Raw genomic sequence first — 20,695 nt, 5'->3', positions numbered from 1 at the left:
CTGCCACCCTTTCCCTCTTCCCCTCACGCCCCTGGCTGAGGTGGGTTTTTTCCGCGCTCATTGGACCCTGACACCTCAAAGCTATTGCTGTGCGCTCCTAAAGCCAGTACCGTTTTTCACATGTGTAAAAATCATCATGTGCTTATGTTTGCAAGACTGCGGCCATTGGAATTATCTGAGAAGTGAGGATCAGGCAGGAGAGCTATTTTTAAAAGCACTTCTGTAGGGCAAATGACCACAAATTCCATCAGTGATGCAGTCCAGATTGAAAAAGAAAAAAAAAATAATTCAATATTAGAATTATCCACTTTATTCCTGATTAGAGCATATTTACTTATGCTCCAGATCTACTACAGTATACATGTGCTTAACTTTGACAGCAGCGAGACCTAGAAGGTACTAAATCCCATTAAAAAATATGAGTCTAAAGCTGGTGGATACTTCTTGGGTTTCCATTAATTTTGCAAGTCAAATTTGCAATTTTTGACGAATGATTCTGCACAGAAATTTGAAAAACAGCGGACTGGTATTAAATCAGGATATAAAAACCAGACATGTTTGTGAAGAGTCAATTTCTTAAAAGAGTAGTGTCCCTTCCACCTGAATTCCAGGGTTTACAATGTTCTCTCTACCTAATCTATCAATAGCTACCCCTACTGTGATAATTTCTAACAAACTAATCTGATTGTTTGCCTTGGAAGATTTGAAAGACACTGAAGAACTAACTGCGATCTGAATACACCCCGTTAAGAACAAATTCTCTAATGTCCGCTAAGAGGCATGCCCTTGGTTAGTCAGTGATAACTTTGCTTCCACTGGCCTTTGACTTGTGCATCTGTTAAGCCACCTGAATCACTCTTTTGTATTCTCTTAGATCAATGGTGACACTAATCCAGGAACATAAAAATCTCCAAAGATTACAATTACAGAATAAGATTCATCCAATTTATTCATTACGAATTATTTTATATTCTACCAATCAGGTTCATTGATCGGTAGTACAAAGCTGAGCCTGCCAGTCACCTAGTATTAATTTCATTTACAGCTTTAAATAAATATAATATTCTGTAATACATACAGCGATAAATCACAAAGTATCCACACAAAAATAAAACTATCAGTTTTGCAAGTTGCAATGTTTATGGCTTTTTAAAACAAAATGTTCTTAGACATCATCTACTGCGCTTCCCAGAAAATCTGGAGAAGCTGCAGGATTTGCAGGAAATCTGTTTGTTGTGTGTCATATTTCTGTTTACTTCTGATAGAGCTGCATTTTTCTTCTCTTGACTTGCAGAATTTCTGAAGCATCAGGGTTGACTGTGACCTGCTGCGATCCTTCTGTCTCCATGTGGTCCTGTAAAATCAAACCCAAGTAAATTCTGAGGACATCCAGTGGCCAGGAGAAGGTTTTAACTATTATTCTACAAAGATATTAGCATATTAAAAATTACAACAACTGGCAAACAAATGACCAAAATCTAAATCACTGCTCTGCACTGAGCAAATCTCTACAGCGGAAAAGTCCAAAAAAAGGAGCTGTTCATGTAAACTAGAGACCACACCCATCAAAGGACTGAATGTGCTCAAGTCCTAATTTCTAATTTGTGCCCTAAATAAAGAGCAAACCAGCAAACACCTGAGTTCCAGGTGGATTGGACACCTGTAGATTCCCCTGGCACCATCAGATCATTATCATACATAGGGCTCAAGAATATATTGCCTGCAGTCTCCACTGCCTGCATTACTCAACCATAGTTATAATTTATTTCCTGAGCAACTTTTCAGGTGAGAATGTAAATCACGGATATGTCCTGTTTCTCTTGGGCTGGATTATTTTTTGACTTGCTGCCAAAGTTAAAACTTAAGTGAAACGGGTATTTAAAGTGCAGAGTTTCTCTTTTATTGTAACTAAATGCTTCCTAACTGTAGGGGCTGCAAGGTCCCTGTACGGACTGCTGCTTTCTTGTGCTGGGACACCAGCAGATTGCGAGTCGTTCCTGTGGAGGTAGGGAGAAGGAAAACCTGGAAGATCCCAGCTTGTAATTTCTTGCATCTTGAGCTGGACAGAGATGGAGGAGGCTGGAGCATTCTCCCTTTGCAAAGCGCCTCCCACAGTACTGGTGAGGCTCCCACAGCACACGTTATGCTGCTAGGGGGCTACGCTGAGCCTGTCAATACAGTTGCCAGTGGAGGTTACACGGCAACACGTAATTACACGGCAAACACATGGTGTCTTGCTGAAATTAGGAAAAGAGGAGTTGTACAGGGAGTCCCTTCTGCCTCTACTTCTGCTTTCTGTGGAGGTACCAGAACACGGAGATCTGACAACATCCACAAGTTAAGGGAAACACATCCCATAGTATAAGTTAACCCTATCCTGTGGCACTTCCTAGACCCTGCAGGAATTCCTCAGCTGTGACAGTGCTGAATTCCCTTCATAGGCTCCTTCAAATTAAGGTGTACTCAAAGCCACAAAGTTTTGTGAGGGAAGTCCACGTATTCTGTTCAAATCATGGGGAGAACTGTAGACTCCAGGGAGTGTTCAGAAGCATCAAACAGGATGAGCGCCCATTGGCCTTCTAGAGAGCAGAGCTGTCGGGATTTGCGAGAAGAACGGTTGACTCTACTTACAACTCCAGGTGCATACTGAGCAGAAGCACCTTGCAATCCCATTTCCCGAATGTACGCCAACTCAGCAGCTCTTCTTGCCATTTCGACCTTGTGAGAACCTGGAGGAGTCCAGCCAGTGCCTCTGAGCCAGTTCAAGTCAGACCTGTATGTTACCTGAGAGAACGAAACATACACCAGCAAATATTATTTTGTTTGGCTCTAATCAAACCACGTGCCCTGGGTATTCAAGAGAGAGCGTACAAAGAGAGACAGAGTCGATAATAAACAAATTATTCATTTTCAGCAAACAGACTGTAGCTCTTTCAAGAATGTGATTTCATTGAGAGGTAAGGTCTGCGAAGCACATTGCCACAGACAGCTCCAAGCACTCGGAAGGACAGTGTCGCTCAGCTATACTTACATCACTCTGCAGCTTGTAGGCCTGCTTTGCATGCTTCACATTTAGCTGCTCAGGATCACAAGTGTATTGGTGCAAAGGCTGCCGGTAGTTAACATTGCTTGCAAGCTGCTGGCTTCTCTTAGCATGGAGGAATCCTGGCTGGTTGAGGTGACTCTGGAACTGTGCCCTGTTTTGGGCATATCCACTCCTGTATTGGTTGTCACTCTGAAGTTTCCCCACTCTGAGGACATGCCTGATTTTGGGATCATCATTTGCACTGAGGAATCCAACCAGCTGGCCTCTGTCTCTCAGGAAGGCTTCTCTGTATTTGTACTGCAGGAAGGGCAGAGGAAAATCTCATTTTCACATTCAGATTACTTTCAAATTCTGTTATGGAATAACTTACCCTCTCCTAGCTACCAATCATGCTTCCTGTAGTGCAAAAAGGCCAAGGGTTTGTTTGATATCAAACTACATCTCCTAATCTAACGAGACACTTTAGAAGGATGCCCTTTTTGCTAATTTTTAAAGGAGTAGAAAGATTTAGGAAGCCCGAAATACTCAACTCTCTAAAGCAACCAGAGGTCCTCTTACTGTTGCACTCTTGGGTGCACCCAATACACAGCTCAAGCAATGAAGCTCCTCCATCTTCAGCTTTCTTGCCAACTGTGGTCTTCTGTGTTCAAAGGTGACCCACTTTACTCTAGAGCAGGCTTTAACTATTCATAGCCTCGTACCTACTTTATTTAACTACATCATAATATGCCTCCTTCCCAAGGATACCTCTTTGAAGTGAAACAGAGCAGCCTGGTATTGGACATTATTAATGGGAGCCTTTAGTTGGAACTCTTTGCACTTAATCAGCATTTGGTTTCACTGGGTCACCAATTTTCCAAACCAGAACAAGGCTCACTTACGTCAGAATTAACCCGTATTTACAGGGTGGGGAAGAGGGTCGGGAGGTATTTGAAACAGAACAATTCTTACATCACTAGCAATCTCTCTTGAAGCCTTTGCTGTCTGGAATGGGATGGCGTCAATCCTAAAATCATAGCCAGATGCCCTTGTCTGTTCCCAAGATGTTTTATACAATTTCTGTGTTGAAAAGAAAAGAACAAAACAGTCATTTCCCCCTGCCGTTTCTTAAACGCAGTCCCGTAACTGCAATGATAAATGTTTTATCCTACTGGGCTTATTTGTATCAAGAGTCATCAGTACCATCTCCAAGGTTTTGATACAGTTCTATAGCACTTCAACTTCTTTTCTATTCACCATAATGATAAAATGCCTCTTCTGAAAAGTGCCACCAGGGTTTCCTTTTGTACTTGAATGTGGTTGGTTTTGATGTGATTTAATTTCTATTAGAAACTGTGATGCATCAGTCACATCAATATTGCATTGATATTGCCCTTATTCTCTCTTTTGATGCATCCACTTGCAGTGTCTTGGGTTTTGTGGCATCATCATTTCAATACCAGTTATTTCAAGCTTTTCAAATGATCCCTGTCTCTATCCCCAGCCACATGTGGCTTCATTAACTCATATGGAATGACAGCCGGTTCTAACATATTTAATGTGACTTTGAGGATGTGAAATACATTTACATGCTGAAGAAAAATTGCTCTAGATTTGGTTCTTCTTCCATTAGTAGCTTTCTTCAAACAGCTTCCGGTCTGCAGGTCCTCCTACCCAGCCATGGTATCTCAGCTGACACTTTTGGCTGTCCTTTTCTGATTTTATTCATTTGCTTTCTCCAAGTCTGTGATGCACTTGTCTGGTGTTTGTGACAGTATGAAAACAAGCACAAAATCCACTTCACATTTTAAGAGATATTCTTCTGTTTCACTGGTGAATTTAGTGCCAGGTGGTGCTAAATTTGAAGGTAAACCGAGATGCCAGAAATACTGTAAGACAGCGTGGTAGAAGCAAGGCAAGCATTACTGTACACCATGCTAACATGCCTAGGGCTGACCGTTCATTTGTGTGCAATCACTCCTTTGCCTTTTTACCTTCTCCTCTATAACTTCAAAGAATGTAAATCCTATTTGTTTCTTTCACTATAGCGCACCTATCACCAAACAAGGAACTTGAAGCTTCTTAAAAACTGAAGTCACTCTGACCTTACAGTTAAAGACAACAGCTATTTAATCAGGGAACAGTAGATTAGGAATAGACTAAGTGCATCTGTCTGGGATAATGCGGAAACAAAATTCCTTTAAATCAATTCCAGTTACTGACTCAGTTGCATCCAGGTTGATGACAACTGTGCCTAAGGGATCAGTTCAACACAGTGTTGCAGCTTCATGAAGGTAGATTATATAGTCAAGGAAAGAAGATTCTCCCTCCTCCTGCACTCAGATATAAGTAAAAAGATTTGAATTTGTAACTAGCCATACCTATACTGAAGGACTGAAATTCTTAATAATAGCTTCCTGCCCTGGAAAGCAAAATGAATTCCCAAAAGAAAAATCAACAGACTTTTCCTGATCACTCCAGCCCAAACCTCGCAACCTGTTGGTTGTCCACAGCTTCTGGCTTTTTTAGTTTTAGTCAGGCTTCTATGGATACATCAAAGTTTCTCATTCCCAAGCAAATTTACCAAGTCAAATCCCCAAAGCAGAAGGCTTACTTACATCACTGATCTGAAGTGCATTCTGGCGAGCTCGGATAAAATCCGGATGATCAGGAGGCAGGGTGTACCTGTGCCTGGCTTCGGAGCCTCCAGCCTTGTACAGTCTCTGTGGAGTTGAAAGTCATTGAATGCAACTGATACTGGAAGCAATGTCGAGACCAATTCTTTCATGCATTATAGTACAACAAAAGTTAAGATCACTTGCAAAATGAAACTTACGTCACTGCACTGAAGGTAGCTGGTTTTAGCATGAATCAAATCCGGAGAGTCAACCACAGCAGTGAACTTCAAACTTTCTGGCTTCTGACGGTACTTTATCTGAGAGGGTGAGGAGGCAACAAAAACAAACAAAGGGAAAAAACCACAGTTTGCTTCTCTTAACAATCTATCACAATTCCAAGTGTGTGATAACTGGAGTAAAACATAAAAGCCACCTTCCTGAAGCCACAGTATTAAAAACACACTGCTCTGCTTTAGTCTCACTTGCTCGTTCAAATAGGGAACAGAGATGCCACTGTATCATTGCTGTGGTGCCCAGGAACCAATCTTCTTTTTTTGTGCGTGTGCAAGAAGGACTTCCCACTGAAAATTCACATGCAAATGGCTTTCGAACACTACACTTTTGACAGCTCACAATTTTTCTCCATTAATGCATGATGCTGAGCAGGCAAATGCCCCTTCAGTGTGGTTGTCAATGCTGTATCTTTCTATATCACTTCCATAACCACCTGCTTAGAATTTCATAATGGAGTTTACTGCATTTATTTATTGCTACATGTTTTGTTTATACTCTCGTGTTTCATTCGGAATGGAAAATATTCAGCAGGTGTCACACAGTGGACTTGCATCTCCCGTACTGCTTCTTGGTAACTTACACCTTGTATAAACAGGCTCCCACATCAAAAGGAAATGATAAGCTACATTCGTAAGTGTCATGTAACGAGGAGCCTTGATGGTAAACAATTCCTACAGACGTGCTACCCCATGAAAGATTTATCAGTTACCTCGCTGATGAGCTCTCCAGCCTTCTTTACACTCTCTATCTGCGGAGATCTCAGAGCCATCCAACCAACTCCTTTCATGAAGTTCAGGTCTGATTTATAGCGATGCTGTTAAAAATGAAAATCGTTAGCTATCAGTTTTGTATCCACAGCTATTAAGGTTTTTTAAAAAGACTCCCTGATTCATATTAACATTTTGAGGTTTTTCATTTGCCATGCACATATCACATCATAAAGCCAAACTGTTTGCATTTGTTCATTCCACCAGGAATTAAATAATGTATCATATGCAAGTTACAAGAGAAGGCCCCACGAGTGAATTAGTATGACTCAAAGCAGTGAGTAATAACCTGTTTGTACTGGGCGTAAAAGAACCCCTTTTGAAATAATTTTCTGAGGTAAGTTCAAGTCAGGAATACTAATTACTTTATCTGGTGCATGCTTCCTCATTAACCCCATTTCTAGGAGGACACTTTACTCTTTCTTTACTCACATTAAAGGCTTGCTCTAACTCCTAATCCAGTAAAGAAAACAAGGCAGACCCAATAAAAAGTGAAAACAAGTAAAGCACCCACAATCCCAACAATTCTGACTTCTTCAGAGTGACAGTGGCTCACAGTGTGACTTAAATCCAATCATCTCTTCTTTCAGGGTTTTTTTTACCCCTGTATGCAAAAGGACATAACAGCCAGCTAGCTCAAGCGTGTTGTACATTACTCTACTAGATAGTAGATAGCGAGGGTATTGGACAAAAAAAAACTTTCACAATTTCTCTGGATTCCTAACCTGTGGGATCTAAAGGCAAGGAGCCAAGTGCTGAGGTTCTTACTCATCTCCTGTCCTGTCCCTTTGTAGGCAAGCTGTGAAGTACATGCTGTTAGGGTCTAAGGACTAAGTCCCTGGAAATGCCACTTCCCTATTATGTAAGCCACCACCACACACCAGTAAATAGTAAAAACTTCTGCCTTCCTGGATCTAACTGCCTGTATGCCATCTGTTAGCCATTACAGGAGAAGGCAGGAATGGGAGTTGGAAAGGCAAAGAACTGCATCTAGCAACAGCTTCTATACCACCCCAAGAACATCCCAAAAGAGTTCTGGCAATTAAGAGTACATTTGGGACACCAGATAGCAAGTACACTGAGTAAGAAAGAAGGATAGAAGCTCTCTGGTGCTTTGATTGCCACTCTGACTTTCCTAGCTTCCTAGCTGGAGTATCTGTTAATATCTGCTCATCAGATCTAACTAAAACCAACAAATATCCCATCACTTCATCTCACAATAAAACCCTGAGCTCAGTAAACGATCAGCTAAAGGACTAAAGACCTACAGTTAGCATAACTTTCCGAACAAATTTTTTCACTTCCCTGCTGAACGATTCAGTCTCTTTTCTTACAAAACAAAAAACACCCGAACAGCTTCCTGCTACAGAGCAGCTAATGACGGACCCTAAACTGTCGAAATACAGCTAAGTGCATCCGTGCAGCTTTATGTAGGCACTCAGTATCTACATCTGTTTGAAAGCACATACAGACAACGGCTTGTCCCTAAACAAAGGTACATGCTAGGGCAAAGTGAGCATGGATGCAGCCCATGCTGAGATTCCATCATTTCTGTCATCAAAGTTTGTCTGAACTTAGACTTGCATGAGCAACTTCTGCAAACACATCTGGGGATCTGGTTATTTGATATGACCATCTCTGTTTTCAAAATGACCTTCTAACATATCCCAAATCAACATCTAAGCATTTAACCTCCTGCTCAAAGAATTCTGGATGTAGAGCAGTAGATGTCAAACCACTGACTGGCTGCAATTCAAAGAGCTGAGAGATGATTGTGCGTATCCCTCAGATCTAGAATAAGTAACAAGGACCACAGTGATTTTCCATCAGGGTCTGATGGAACCCTCTGATTCACGTATATTCCATATGTGAGGAGCAATCAGATATCTTGCTGCTACATATGAGTAAGTTTACCAATGGTCTTTCTAAAAACACTGCTCAATGTCAATATACAATTTGTGCCAGTCACTCAAAGCTTTGTTACTGCTAAATTGAATTTGCTGTTGACAGAAGGAAAGTCTTTACCTCACTCTGCAGCATGTGGGCTCTTTTGGCCCACTTCATCTTCATGTCTTCTGGGAGGGCTGTAAATTCATGGACTCTCTTTCTGTAATCTTGATCACTCGCTAAGGCCTGGGCTTTCCTGGCATGGACAAGATTCACCATGTCCATGGGCAGATGGTACTGAGACCACACTTCTTGGGATCCCTTCTTATACTCCTGTTCACTCTGTAATTTGGCAGCGTGCAAGCAATGCAGTAATCTGGTGTCATCCAGAACACTTCTGGCACCGATGTGCTTTCCTCTCTCCATCACAAAGTCGTGTTTATACTGGTACTAAAATAAAAAAGGGTGAAAGTGAAAACGTGCCAAAATTAGACTGGCTACTTTAGCTGATTAACTTAGGCTAAGTCACTGAAACATCTCTGCTGTCAGTAAAAACAGCCAAGGTATGCAGCACTAGAAAGTAATTGTTGGAATCTCTCATTGTTCTCAAATTTAAGTATCACAGTAGTTACAACATTAAGTTAAGCTCATCTCAACACATTCTCTGCATATGCCCAAAGCTTTGATCATGTTTAACCTCAGGTCATGTACGTTTATTATCTCTCATAGAATTTTATTCCCATCGCTAGGAATGAGAACGTAAGAGTAACAAACAAAAGACAGAAGAAAAAAAAATATACAAAAGAGAAACATCATGCACTCTGTAGCCTCCAGATTTGCAGGTGCCACTCAGCTATTTTAAAGAGTAAATTCAGTTTTCCTGGATCAAGAACTGTGTTGTGAAGCCTAAGACGGTGATCTGAGCATAAGAATAAGCACCAGCAACCCCTCATTCTCATTTTAGCTGGGACTATGACTCTCCCTATGATCTTGCATTTATCCTCTCTGTGAAATAGTGATGATGATGATAATGATTATTTATACAGCATCAACAGGGTGCTTGGAACTTTAAAGGGAAGGCCTGGGCCCTGAAGAGTTCATAATGTAGTTGAAATGGGATAATAACACTTATCAACCACACAAGAGAGTTGTGGGGATTAAATTACAGTAGCTAATGTTTATAAAGTGCTTCCAAGATGAAGGGCCAAATTCAGATCTCTTGTAAGTGGATGTAATTCTATTATGGACTTGTACCCTTTAGAGTAGATCTGAAGCTGTAACCAAAAGCACTCTGCAAAATATGGTTAAGCGTATATTATAAATTACAGCTAGAAATACTTGCTTCATAAAACAAATATACATAAAATATGTTCATATTTTATCACATTAGAGATAAAATATGCAACTAAATACTACATAAAGTGAAGATTTTTTAACTAAATTTAGCTTAATTGTCAGTTTTTCCTAGAATTTATTAAATTTCTCGTGAAGAAGGGATGAACAGTCTTTCTGAGAAATGGATACCACCATACCAAATCAATACCACCATACCAAATCAATACCACCACTGTTTTGCAAAACCAGTGTTTTGCAAACAATCCAATGAGAGGATATCTTTAAGGGTAAGAAGACCTGTTTCCTCTGTTTCAGAAATTAAGGAGACACACATTTACAGGAGCATCCGCTGATTTTCACTTCCTAACCAGACAGGCAGCTCCTGATTTTCGGAGACCGAAGGAACGCTCAGCTTCTTCTGACTTCATTTCAATTCAGGAGCACTAAGCGCTTCCAAAAGTCAGCTCAAAGGAGGGTGAACAGAATTAATGAACACTTTATAATATGAGGAGCTGAAAGCCTGGAAAGGAGCAGAATCCCTCTGATTCGTCTGTCTGCAAATACTTTAATTCACTAGCTATTTCCCACTGGAAGATGTTTAACCGAGCTTAGTTCCCGATTAGCAGCGATTCTTCCTCCTCTTTTTTTTTTTAATTCACACAAAGAATCTCATTCATAAGTAATATATTCTGTCTCACACTTGTCTCACATGGTTATGGAGTTGCTTTAATTCAGTAAAATCTGCTTTAGACATTGTTTTACATGAAGTTAACAGAAATTAGGCAAGAAGGAAGGTTGAATCATTCAACTCACATCACTAGCAATTTCTCTGGAGGCCCTGGCAGTCTGGAATGGGAGTGCTTCCATTGTCAGCTTGTAGCCTTGAGCACGTAGATTATGCCAAGATTCTCTGTATTTTGCCTAAAGTAGGAAAGGCACATGTAGATCGCTGTTTCACTTTTAAATGCACAAAGGAACAAACAAAGGAACCCTCTTTCATTTGTTATTCTGCATTACAGTCTTATTCTTGATAATCAAAGGATTTTTTTAAATTATCTTTGGCAAATTCTACTAACTCAGACAAAACATGTCTCGTTCTTTATGTAGATTTCATTTACTCATAACTATATATATGGTAACGGAGATAAATATCATTATAATCAAATCAGTGACAGCACAAATACAATAGACCAAAAAGTCCTCTACTTATCCATCCTCCTTGCCACTGCACAATTCATCCTCAGTTGCAAATAAGTATGAGAAGTACAGAGCAAAGTCTTACATCACTGAGGTTGGCTGCATTTATTTTTGCCCGTGTAAACTCAGGCAGACCCAGTGTCGGTGTATAGTGATGCTGACTGTCCTCTCCTGCCGCTTTATACAGGCGCTAGGAAAGAATCAAAAAGAAAATTGCAATTAATTTTCTTAATTTTTTCAACAACGTAACAGCAGTACTTAAGTTGTTTATGGTTATGACAACTGTAGTCAGGCACCACAAAAACAGCTAAGAATATCCCACTGCAATCACAATTGCATGGGAGTTTTTTCTGGGCATAAAAAACTTTTCCATTAATTGTTATACATCTATCATGATGCCAACCCACTACATTCTTAGCCTTGCACTGTTACGTTCCCAGCAGGCCAAAAGCAGACCTAAGAACGTTAAGGGCATCACAGATATGTGTTAAATAAATGGGTAGGCATTTCTGGCAGACCGGACATATTTTCTAGCTTGGATTTTTCCTCACATTATTATAAATTATTTTGATAATTTGCCTATGGGTTTTGTCTTGTTTTATCACAAATCAAGAAAGTTATTATTTTTTTAGGAGCCCTGTAAAGTGGACCATACTATGCAAATGAGCTCCCTCAAGAACACCCCACAGACCTGATCTTTTGAGGCTCTGTTTCGGGTAAAAAACCTGACAACGGGAGTCTATCATATGGCTACTATTTAAGCTTTTTTAAAAGAGATTGAACTGAAAATGGTATTAAATGTTTGAAAATAATAAAATGTGATCTAACTGTGGAAAAGCACAAATCAGTGATGCTTGCTGTCTTTTTAATGCATTTTGCTTTCAGAACAGGGCTGTCTCTTTCCCACTCCTCTATCCCTGCCTCGCTGCATTTTGAAAAGCATATTTTCTGATTCACGTTAGGAGAGCCTACCTCATTAGCAATCATATTGCTGAATTTTGCATGAAGGAGGCCAGGAGAGTCTGTCACCGATGTGTACTTGAAGGAATGTGGCTGCTGACGATATTTACTCTGAGTTCACACACAAAGAAAAACGAAGAGAATAACTAAATTGTCTTGTCAGATAAGGGACTCTTTCCAATACCAGTGCTCTAGTATTGCTTCTTGTGCTTAAAACCCTACTTTGCAAAGGGTATGTGTCTATTAACCATTAGACTAATTTAGCTTTTGCTTCTCTGAATTTGGTGCATTCAAGTCTCACAGGGGAAATGAAAAGAAAATAAGGAATCAGGTGTAAAAAAAAAAAGTGCTTCTATGCTGAATACAGTAACGAGGTTATTTCACTCCTTGGTGTCATTAACCCCGGCTAATGGAATTACAATAAAGGCAGTTTGATCCAGAGAGAAGGTGCTGCACAATCCCGCTGAACATTTCTGTGAGAAAAATAAGGTTCCGCCTGGCCTGTGGTCCTGTGTCAGAATTGTGAACAAAATAACTGCAAGATCACTGCAAGCAGGGATCCATTTTTTCCTTAATTTCACATCTAAGTGAATATGGGCAATAGATCCAAGATTTGAAACTAGGAGAGACTGTAAGAAGAGAACAGGACAGAGGAAATAAAAATCCAGTTACAGAGAGGGAAAAACAATAGCACTCAAAAGCAGCAAGTGAAAAACAGAGTAAGACTGTAAAGCAGGAGCAGAGATGAGGACAGTGTAATATATTGGGCACTCCACAGGTCAGTCTAATTTTGGAGAAACAGTAAAAGGTACTTAGTAGAGATAGGCACAGCCCTATTTTTATTTAAAAAAGATCACTCTAATTCTAAAATAAATAACATAAAATAACAACCTCCTGGGTGTGAAACATAGGAGAAAATATTTGTGAAAACAGCAGTCTGCAAAACCCTAAAGCCCATCAGGTTCACCCATCTGCAGTTAGGACACGAATGGAATGATCAAACACAAGGGGAGGGAGCCTAGCATTATCCAGTGAGTCACTTTGCCAGCCCAGTTTAACAGAAAGACATCCGGCAAACTCTTGTTTGTAGTGAAGAAATCAAAACCCTCTTTTGTTACCTCACTGATGAGTTCAGAAGCTTTCTTCTTTCCTTCAATCTCTAGGGCCCCTGGAGTAATACATCCAACTCCTCGCATAAAGTTCATGTCGGACCGGTATAAATTCTAAGGAAAACCAAGCAGAAGTAATTACAAGTTTGTGTTTGAGATGCCCTATATTTATTCATCCAAAAATACACAATAATGGTATTCAAATAAATCCATTAAAATCAGTATCTACCAGAGAGTTCACATACATTACCCTACATTCTTGTGTTTACATATGTGCCCATCTGCATACTGCCCTGACAGATCTACAGTACAGACACAAGATTCTGTGGAGTACTGTCTCATGAACACTGAATCATACTTGGACTCTAATTTCCATTTGTAACCTTGAAAAAACTTTTCCTACACACATAAATTTTCTTACTATATAATATATAAAGCACAGCTAGATATTATTTATTTATAAATATATATAAAATAAGACCAGTTTAGAAAAGTGTATGAAAATTAAGGGGGTGGAGCATCTCCCTCATGATGAAAGGCTGAGGGAGCTGGGTCTCTTTAGCTTGGAGAAGAGGAGACTGAGGGGTGACCTCATCAATGCTTATAAATACGGAAAGGGCGAGTGTCAGGAGGATGGAGCCGGGCTCTTCTCGGTGCTGGCCAATGACAGGACAAGGGGCAATGGGTGCAAGCTGGAGCACAGGAGGTTCCACGTTAACATGAGGAAAAACTTTTTCACTGTGAGGGTGACGGAGCCCTGGAACAGGCTGCCCAGAGAGGTTGTGGAGTCTCAATTCAAAACCCGCCTGGACACGTTCCTGTGTGATCTACTCTAGGTGGTGCTGCTCTGGAAGGGGGGTTGGACTAGATGATCTTTCGAGGACCCTTCCAACCCCTAACATCCTGTGATTCTGTGAAAATATTTGTAAATAAAAGCTGGTAACTTTTTAATAAGTGGTATTGCAGACAAGATAGCCTTGGTTTTTAACAGTTCTGAATGGTGATAATATAAGTCGGGAGCGCTAAGAGAAATAGCACTAAGCCACTGTACAGACTCTGTTAAAACATTTTCCAGACCACCAAATCCAGCAGTGACTCATTGTAAATATTACTTTTTCAAAAGTTACGAATAGGTTGCTGGTAGATACATTACAACAAATATTATTTCAGTTGATGATAAGAAGGGTGAGGAGGAGGAGAGGATCATCTTATTTTCTGCTTCCAAAGAGCTGTAAAGACCAAACCAGTAGTAAAGCACAGATTTGCCTGCTTGATGGATATGTGGAAACCGCTCACTGAGGGAGGAACTAGCTTTAGTTAACAAGAAGTTTTGGTTCAGCCAACCACTTATAATGGAAATGGACTACGCCTTCATTTCATTCAGCCACACAGAAGAACAGAATCAGCTTCTCTTCCATCCAGGTCTGTCCAGCGCTAATCTCTAGACTCAAAGGCATTGTGGTGCTGCCTACAGGAAACACCCTTTGTGAGTCAGAAGGTAAGAGAGGACAATGCTAGACAGTGGTCCTCACTGCTTGTCAGCTATTAGCACCATCTGGTAAGAGAGTAAATTCTACACTCTGAGATGTGTTGCCACCAATCAGCATTTCACTCCCAACTCAGAGAGGCACAGATGGAAACCTGCCTCAGAATTTCTGGTTACACGTGTTTTCACCCAAGTTAGGGCAGCACAACTGGCAGCTGATGTTTCCATTTCTTTGAACATCTGCCAACTTCAACACTGTTGGCTCAAAGTGTTAAACTGATATACAGTAGCATTTTGGGACCAGATGTGTTTTTAAGACACAGACCTTCCTGAGGTCTCAGGAGGCAATGTGATCTAATAAAAGCCCTTTGCTCAAGGCTGGGCCTACAGACACAGCCTACCCTTGAATTTGTAAGGCATTATCCAGTTAATTTTACTCAAGATTGTGTAGGGAGCTAAACTCATCCTTCTTAGAATTTCAGTGGTTGTGTCTTGGGCCAGTTTATAAGTCTCTTACATATCAAGACTTTTAACAATAGGCATCTTTCTTGTGGAAGTGCACGTGAATTTCACCCAGATGCAAACCAACTCAAGTATCAGTTTGCAAGGTTAGCAGGATCTCAAAAAGAGTATTTCACCAACAGTGCAATCATCCTCACCCGCAAACACTTCTCTGCCCAATCATCAAAGACTACTATACCTTATCTCTCGTTATAGTGTGATCACACACGTTGTACCACTCACTGCCCAGTAAGATAAATGTCTCATTCCTGAATGTAATCAAGGGGGAACAGCCATTGTTTATCCCTCAGCTGCTGCTCAAATACATACTGTCAGCTGTCATGATTTGGAACAGAACTATCTTGCATCAGAACCAACAGGGAAATATCATTGGGACATTTTGCAATTACCTCACTCTGTAGTTTGTATGCATTCTTGGCACACCGCAATCTCACATCATCAGTCAAAGAAGTGTACTGGTGTAGCAGCTGTCTGTATTCTTGTTCACTGACCAAAGACTGGGCTTTCCTGGCATGTACCAAGTTTATCATATCCAGTGGCAGGTGGAAGCGAGTCTTTGTATCCTCAAAACCTTGCTTATATTTCACCTATTAAATTAAAAATATCACATAGATACCACAGCATGGTAATTAGAATTCAGGTTTTGATCAGAAGAGACATTCTCCATATTTCCAGTATAAATTATTCTTTTTAAAAGTAAGTTCCCTAACTTGTTTAGCTATACTGTGAATGAACAATATTTATAATTAGAATATGCAGCAGCCTATTCTTCACCAAAATAGTAGCCATCAATATTCAAATAAGCTGAGACATTACTTACAATTTTTTTTTTTGTTAAAACTGGATACATTGAATCTACAGGATTATCAAACTGATAAATGAAATTTAATTCACTGCATTTCTAGAAAGCACAACAAAAAACAGGTGTTACCACCCGAGGATAATATGCAAACAGCCATACTTGTATTAGAATCAGCACAAATCCTCACTCAAAATATCTGTTGTTCTCCATTGATTAGGCCAGTTTAATTTCATAGTTTTAAATGTCATTTTTAGTGGTGGGTTTTTTTCCACTTCTTGTCTCCATCCAGGAAAATAAAGGTGTAGAAATCTTCAAATAACTTTTTTCACACAACGTTTCCCTATCAGATTATGCAAATTTGATACGTTCAGGCTGTTCACCCAGATAACAAACATCCAGAGTTATTGATGATCATCAAACTGACTTAGTGTAACCTGACAGATGGAAGAATTCTTCAGACACTTATTGTTACCTGTAAGTCTAAGCATACCATCACACAAGAAAGAATCCCAGTACAAGCCCAGCACCCACTGAAACCCATGAACACTCTCCCACCTATATCCACAGTCAGGCTTGCTATGGAGTTTTGGTGAGAAGATAAATAGTTCTTAGATTACTTATGTGCTTAAAGTCAGGCAAATATTTCATTGCTTTCTGGATCAAGCCACATTGTTCAAAAAGCACTAAACAGCTACAATTCTTATAGACAATGAACAAATGACTTGATACTTAGCATAACCCAAGACCAAGTGGGAACTGTTCCCCAAGCAAAAAAGTCTAATCTGAAATTCCATAAACTCATTCATCCTTTAGTCTTTCAGGAAAACAGTAAAATGAAAATAATCACTGAATAATTTGTATCTCTACAATTCAATTTACTTCTGTACAAACACCAGTACCAATTCTCAATTAGACCTGCCTCTGAGGGATATTTTTACGGAGTAAAATATTCTATGCTAGGCAACAAAGGTATTCAGCAGGGGATTGAACGCACAGTCTTCCTTTATTGTCAAATTAATATTACTGTAAATAATGTAAAAGAATGGTAAGAATATCATAATTACATCAAAATATCTGGAAAGTGGGAGAGAAAGCCCTAAGTTTTAAATAGTTCACAGCTAAGTGCATCTTCCATGAGGAACTGCTCACTGTTAGGAAATCAATTCCAAAATGCCACATCTTCTTTCCTGTACTTACATCACTCTGCAGCGATGCTGCATGGACTGAATGAGCAATATGAATATCACCATCCAGGCCACGTGAGCCAACCATCTGTCCTTTCATTTTCTGAAATGCTTCCTTATACTTGTGCTAAAAAGGAAATAAGAACAGAGATGTGAATTGGAGTGAAGTAAGTATTAGTCAGATAGTTAAAACCTGAATAAAAGGGTTTTCATATTACAGAAAGAGAGCTATGGACAATAAATTCTGTCTGTACTCAATATGATAATAAATCTGAATGAACCTTTAGCAGATGCTAGGGAGACCTCACCTATGCAAATATTTTAATATTTTATCCTATCTAGAGAAAAACACATACAAAAAAATACACCAACGAACACTTGCAAATGGCTTGGGTTAGTTACTCGCTATTACACAGGTGGTGGAAGACAAGAACCTGGTGCAGGTGCTCCGAGTCAACCTCGAGGAGCCTCTCTCCATCAGCTCTCTAGCAAAGTCAGAACAACTGGTCTCCTACACTTGAAATTAACCTGTGTATCTCTATAACCATTAAAAGACACTCAAGACAAACCCTGAAGGGTAGAACTTACTGAATAAGCTCTCTCTTCCAAAGCTTGTCTAGCTAACTGTGGCTCACAGCTCCTGAACTGTCAAGTCACTACAGGAGGTAAGTTGGTCAACTTTGATAAGGGGTGTTTGCTTTTGCAAACCCTTCTTTGTCTTAGTTACCAATAATACTACATTATGGCTGCACCTCCAAAAGCACAACTAACGAGATGGAGGCCAGATGTCTCCCAGATGTAGAGCTGGCTGGACATGCTGTTTCCATCAAGAGTCACTCAGCAGAGCAGAAGGAGTCTGGAGTGACTGAGATATCCTACTGGACGATATCAGCAGTAAGTTCACGTACATCACTTATGATTTCACCCGAAGCCTTTGCTGCCTGGAAGGGAATAGCATCTAGTTTCAGTTGATAGCCACCGTCTTTCATCTTTCCCCAGGACTCTTTGTAGCGGATCTAGGAAATACGGAACAGGAATAAAGCAGAGTTGCTGTTCAGAGGCATTATTGTTATCCTAGCAATGCTACCACATTAGTTTCACTCTGTTCTAACACAGAGGGCTAACAGAAATGAAGTTTGCTGATGATACCAGACTGAGTGGGGAAGTGGACACTTCGGAAGGGAGAGCCACTCTCCAGGAAAACCTGGATAGGCTGGAAGAGTGAGCTAACAAGAGCCTGATGAAGTTCAACACGGACAAGCGTAAGGTCTTGCACCTGAGAAAACATAATCCAGGAGTGCAGCGCAGGCTGGGATCTACCTGGCTGGAGAACAGGTCTGTGGAAAGGGACCTGGGGTCTTGGTAGACAACAGGCTCAGTACGAGTGAACTGCATGCTGCAACGGCAAAGAAAGCCAACAGGATGCTGGGTTGCATCAACAAAGGCAACACCAGTAGATATAAGGCAGCCATTATTGCACTCAGTGCTTGTCAGGCCACATCTGGAATACTGTGTTCAGTTTTGGTCCCTGCTATACAAAAAAAGATGTGGAGAGGCTGAAGCGGATCCAGAGAAGGGCTGCAAAGATGATCAAAGGATGGGGAAGCCCGCTATATGAGAAAAGGCTGAGAGAATTTGTTTTGTTCGGCCTTGAGAAAAGAAGGCTTAGGGAGAACTCATCAACATGTTCCAGTATTTAAAGGGTGGCTACAAAGAAGACAGAGACTCCCTTTTTATAAGGAGTCACGTGGAAAAGACAAGGCATAATGGGTACAAGTTACTCCTGGGAAGACTCCAATTGGACACAAGAAGAAAATTTTCCACAATGAGAACAATCAGCCATTGGAATAATCTCCCCAGGGAAGCGGTGGATTCCCCAACATTGGACACTTTAAAGATTCAGCTGGACAGGGTGTTGGGCCATCTTGTCTAGATCATGTTTTTGCCAAGAAAGGTTGGACCAGATGATCCTTGAGGTCCCTTCCCATCTGGTATTTTATCATTCTATGAAACTATCAATACTCAACAGGAATAATCACATGACAAATGTCCATTATAAAAATGTATTTGTTTGTTCATTCTTAATCCTTCTAACGTAGGAGAAGTTTGGTAAGAAGTTTGATTTCTCTTATTACTTCAGAAACTTTTAGACCATAGAATGATCGTGTAATGGGGAAAGGAAAAAAATTTAGTATGATTTCCCATGTAGGACAAATAGCAAAGCACTATCAATTTTTTTCACTTTCCTTTAAAATATTAAAGGTCAGGTTTATACCTCACTGATATTCATAGCATTTAATTTGGCCTGAAGGATTTCAGGAAGATCTGTCGTTGGTGTATACTGATGCTTTACGCTCTCTCCATGCTCCTTGTACAGCCTCTGCAAATAGAGATGAATTTCAGTAGCAAGTACTCATTAAACATTCAATCACTATTTCAGACAAAAACATTAACAAATAGGCTTATGGAAAGCAATGAATATAGAAAAGTGACAGCAGCATTAACAAATACAGGCAATTGTATTGGTCAAAAAGTATCCAAAAAGCTTTGGGAGTCTGATACACCTATCAGCTAGAGCATGCTAGAGAGGAACTCCTTGAAGTTTTGAGTGTGTAAATTAATGCATATGAAAATTCAAATATTTTAGTATTAATTTGGTACGACTTCCAACATATGTGAATAGGGACAGGGAGAATAAACAGCAGCTATTAAGGATGTGCAGCCATGAGTGGCCCACCAACACTTTGAATTTCCACAGAAATCTGGGGAGTTGAAGTTCCCCAAACACAACCCTCCAAAGTTGTTCATGTTTAGCAGATAAATATGATGGTAATTATCTGTGCAATTACTCCAAGTCTATTTCCAGAGCTAGCTGCAAGGGGGTGCTCAATAGTCAATGGCAAGACGCTACAAAAAACTCAGGTGACTGGTTCCATCATAAAACAGGTGTTCTTGGATGAAGAATATAGGGTTGGCCCAGAACTACCTAACTTTTGGATGTCTGCAGCCAGGTAAGAGGAGGTCTATGCAGTTAACTGGAACTTCCCCTACAATGGCTATGCAGAGTTCACCTCTTTCACATTATTTTTCTTTCCTAGCTTAGTTTCCCCTTGCATTGACTCCACAATTTTCAGATGAGTACAGACAGCCACTGTTTTTTTTTTGCCTTAGATATGACTGACCTATGTTGTGACCATTTGACTTGCCTTGCCCAGGCTATTATTTCTGTGGAAGGGTCTGAGACCCTCTAGATTACAATGAACCTTTCCATTTCACCCTGCTGCCACTTCCTTTAGCAAGTAGGTCCACTTGTATTGAAGCTCCATAAGAGGAAAATTAATGAGAACTCCATGTGTGAAGAAGTAGAGCAGCAGACTGCTCTTGACTGTGGCTCAGTGGAACAAAATGACTTATATTTATCCTGCCTGAGATGTAAGCCTTTTGGATGTTATTAATTAAACCAAAGGCATAGACACTATAAGTATTACAATAGCATGTGTTTTACACAA

General features: G+C 40.2%; 1 protein-coding gene across 1 annotated transcript in view; it reads right to left on the bottom strand.

Moving 5' to 3' along the window:
• Window positions 1-1,231: 1,231 nt before the first annotated feature.
• NRAP (nebulin related anchoring protein) overlaps window positions 1,232-20,695 on the bottom strand; it is a 53,729-nt gene continuing 34,265 nt past the window's right edge. Inside the window, exons 27-42 of the mRNA XM_009953540.2 lie at window positions 19,462-19,566; window positions 18,095-18,202; window positions 17,200-17,313; window positions 15,590-15,787; window positions 13,202-13,306; window positions 12,096-12,194; window positions 11,209-11,313; window positions 10,740-10,847; window positions 8,730-9,041; window positions 6,647-6,751; window positions 5,862-5,960; window positions 5,644-5,748; window positions 3,998-4,105; window positions 3,032-3,343; window positions 2,632-2,784; window positions 1,232-1,354 (exon numbers count right to left, since the gene is read on the bottom strand). Of these exons, the coding sequence (XP_009951842.2) occupies window positions 1,253-1,354; window positions 2,632-2,784; window positions 3,032-3,343; window positions 3,998-4,105; window positions 5,644-5,748; window positions 5,862-5,960; window positions 6,647-6,751; window positions 8,730-9,041; window positions 10,740-10,847; window positions 11,209-11,313; window positions 12,096-12,194; window positions 13,202-13,306; window positions 15,590-15,787; window positions 17,200-17,313; window positions 18,095-18,202; window positions 19,462-19,566 (2,238 nt within the window). The 3' untranslated portion in view covers window positions 1,232-1,252. The remainder of the gene's footprint in view (window positions 1,355-2,631; window positions 2,785-3,031; window positions 3,344-3,997; window positions 4,106-5,643; window positions 5,749-5,861; window positions 5,961-6,646; window positions 6,752-8,729; window positions 9,042-10,739; window positions 10,848-11,208; window positions 11,314-12,095; window positions 12,195-13,201; window positions 13,307-15,589; window positions 15,788-17,199; window positions 17,314-18,094; window positions 18,203-19,461; window positions 19,567-20,695) is intronic.

The sequence above is a fragment of the Leptosomus discolor genome, chromosome 6 (genome assembly GCF_034619465.1).
Source record: "Leptosomus discolor isolate bLepDis1 chromosome 6, bLepDis1.hap2, whole genome shotgun sequence".
Taxonomy (NCBI): Eukaryota; Metazoa; Chordata; class Aves; order Leptosomiformes; family Leptosomidae; genus Leptosomus; species Leptosomus discolor.
This window is presented reverse-complemented; position numbering and strand designations above follow the sequence as displayed.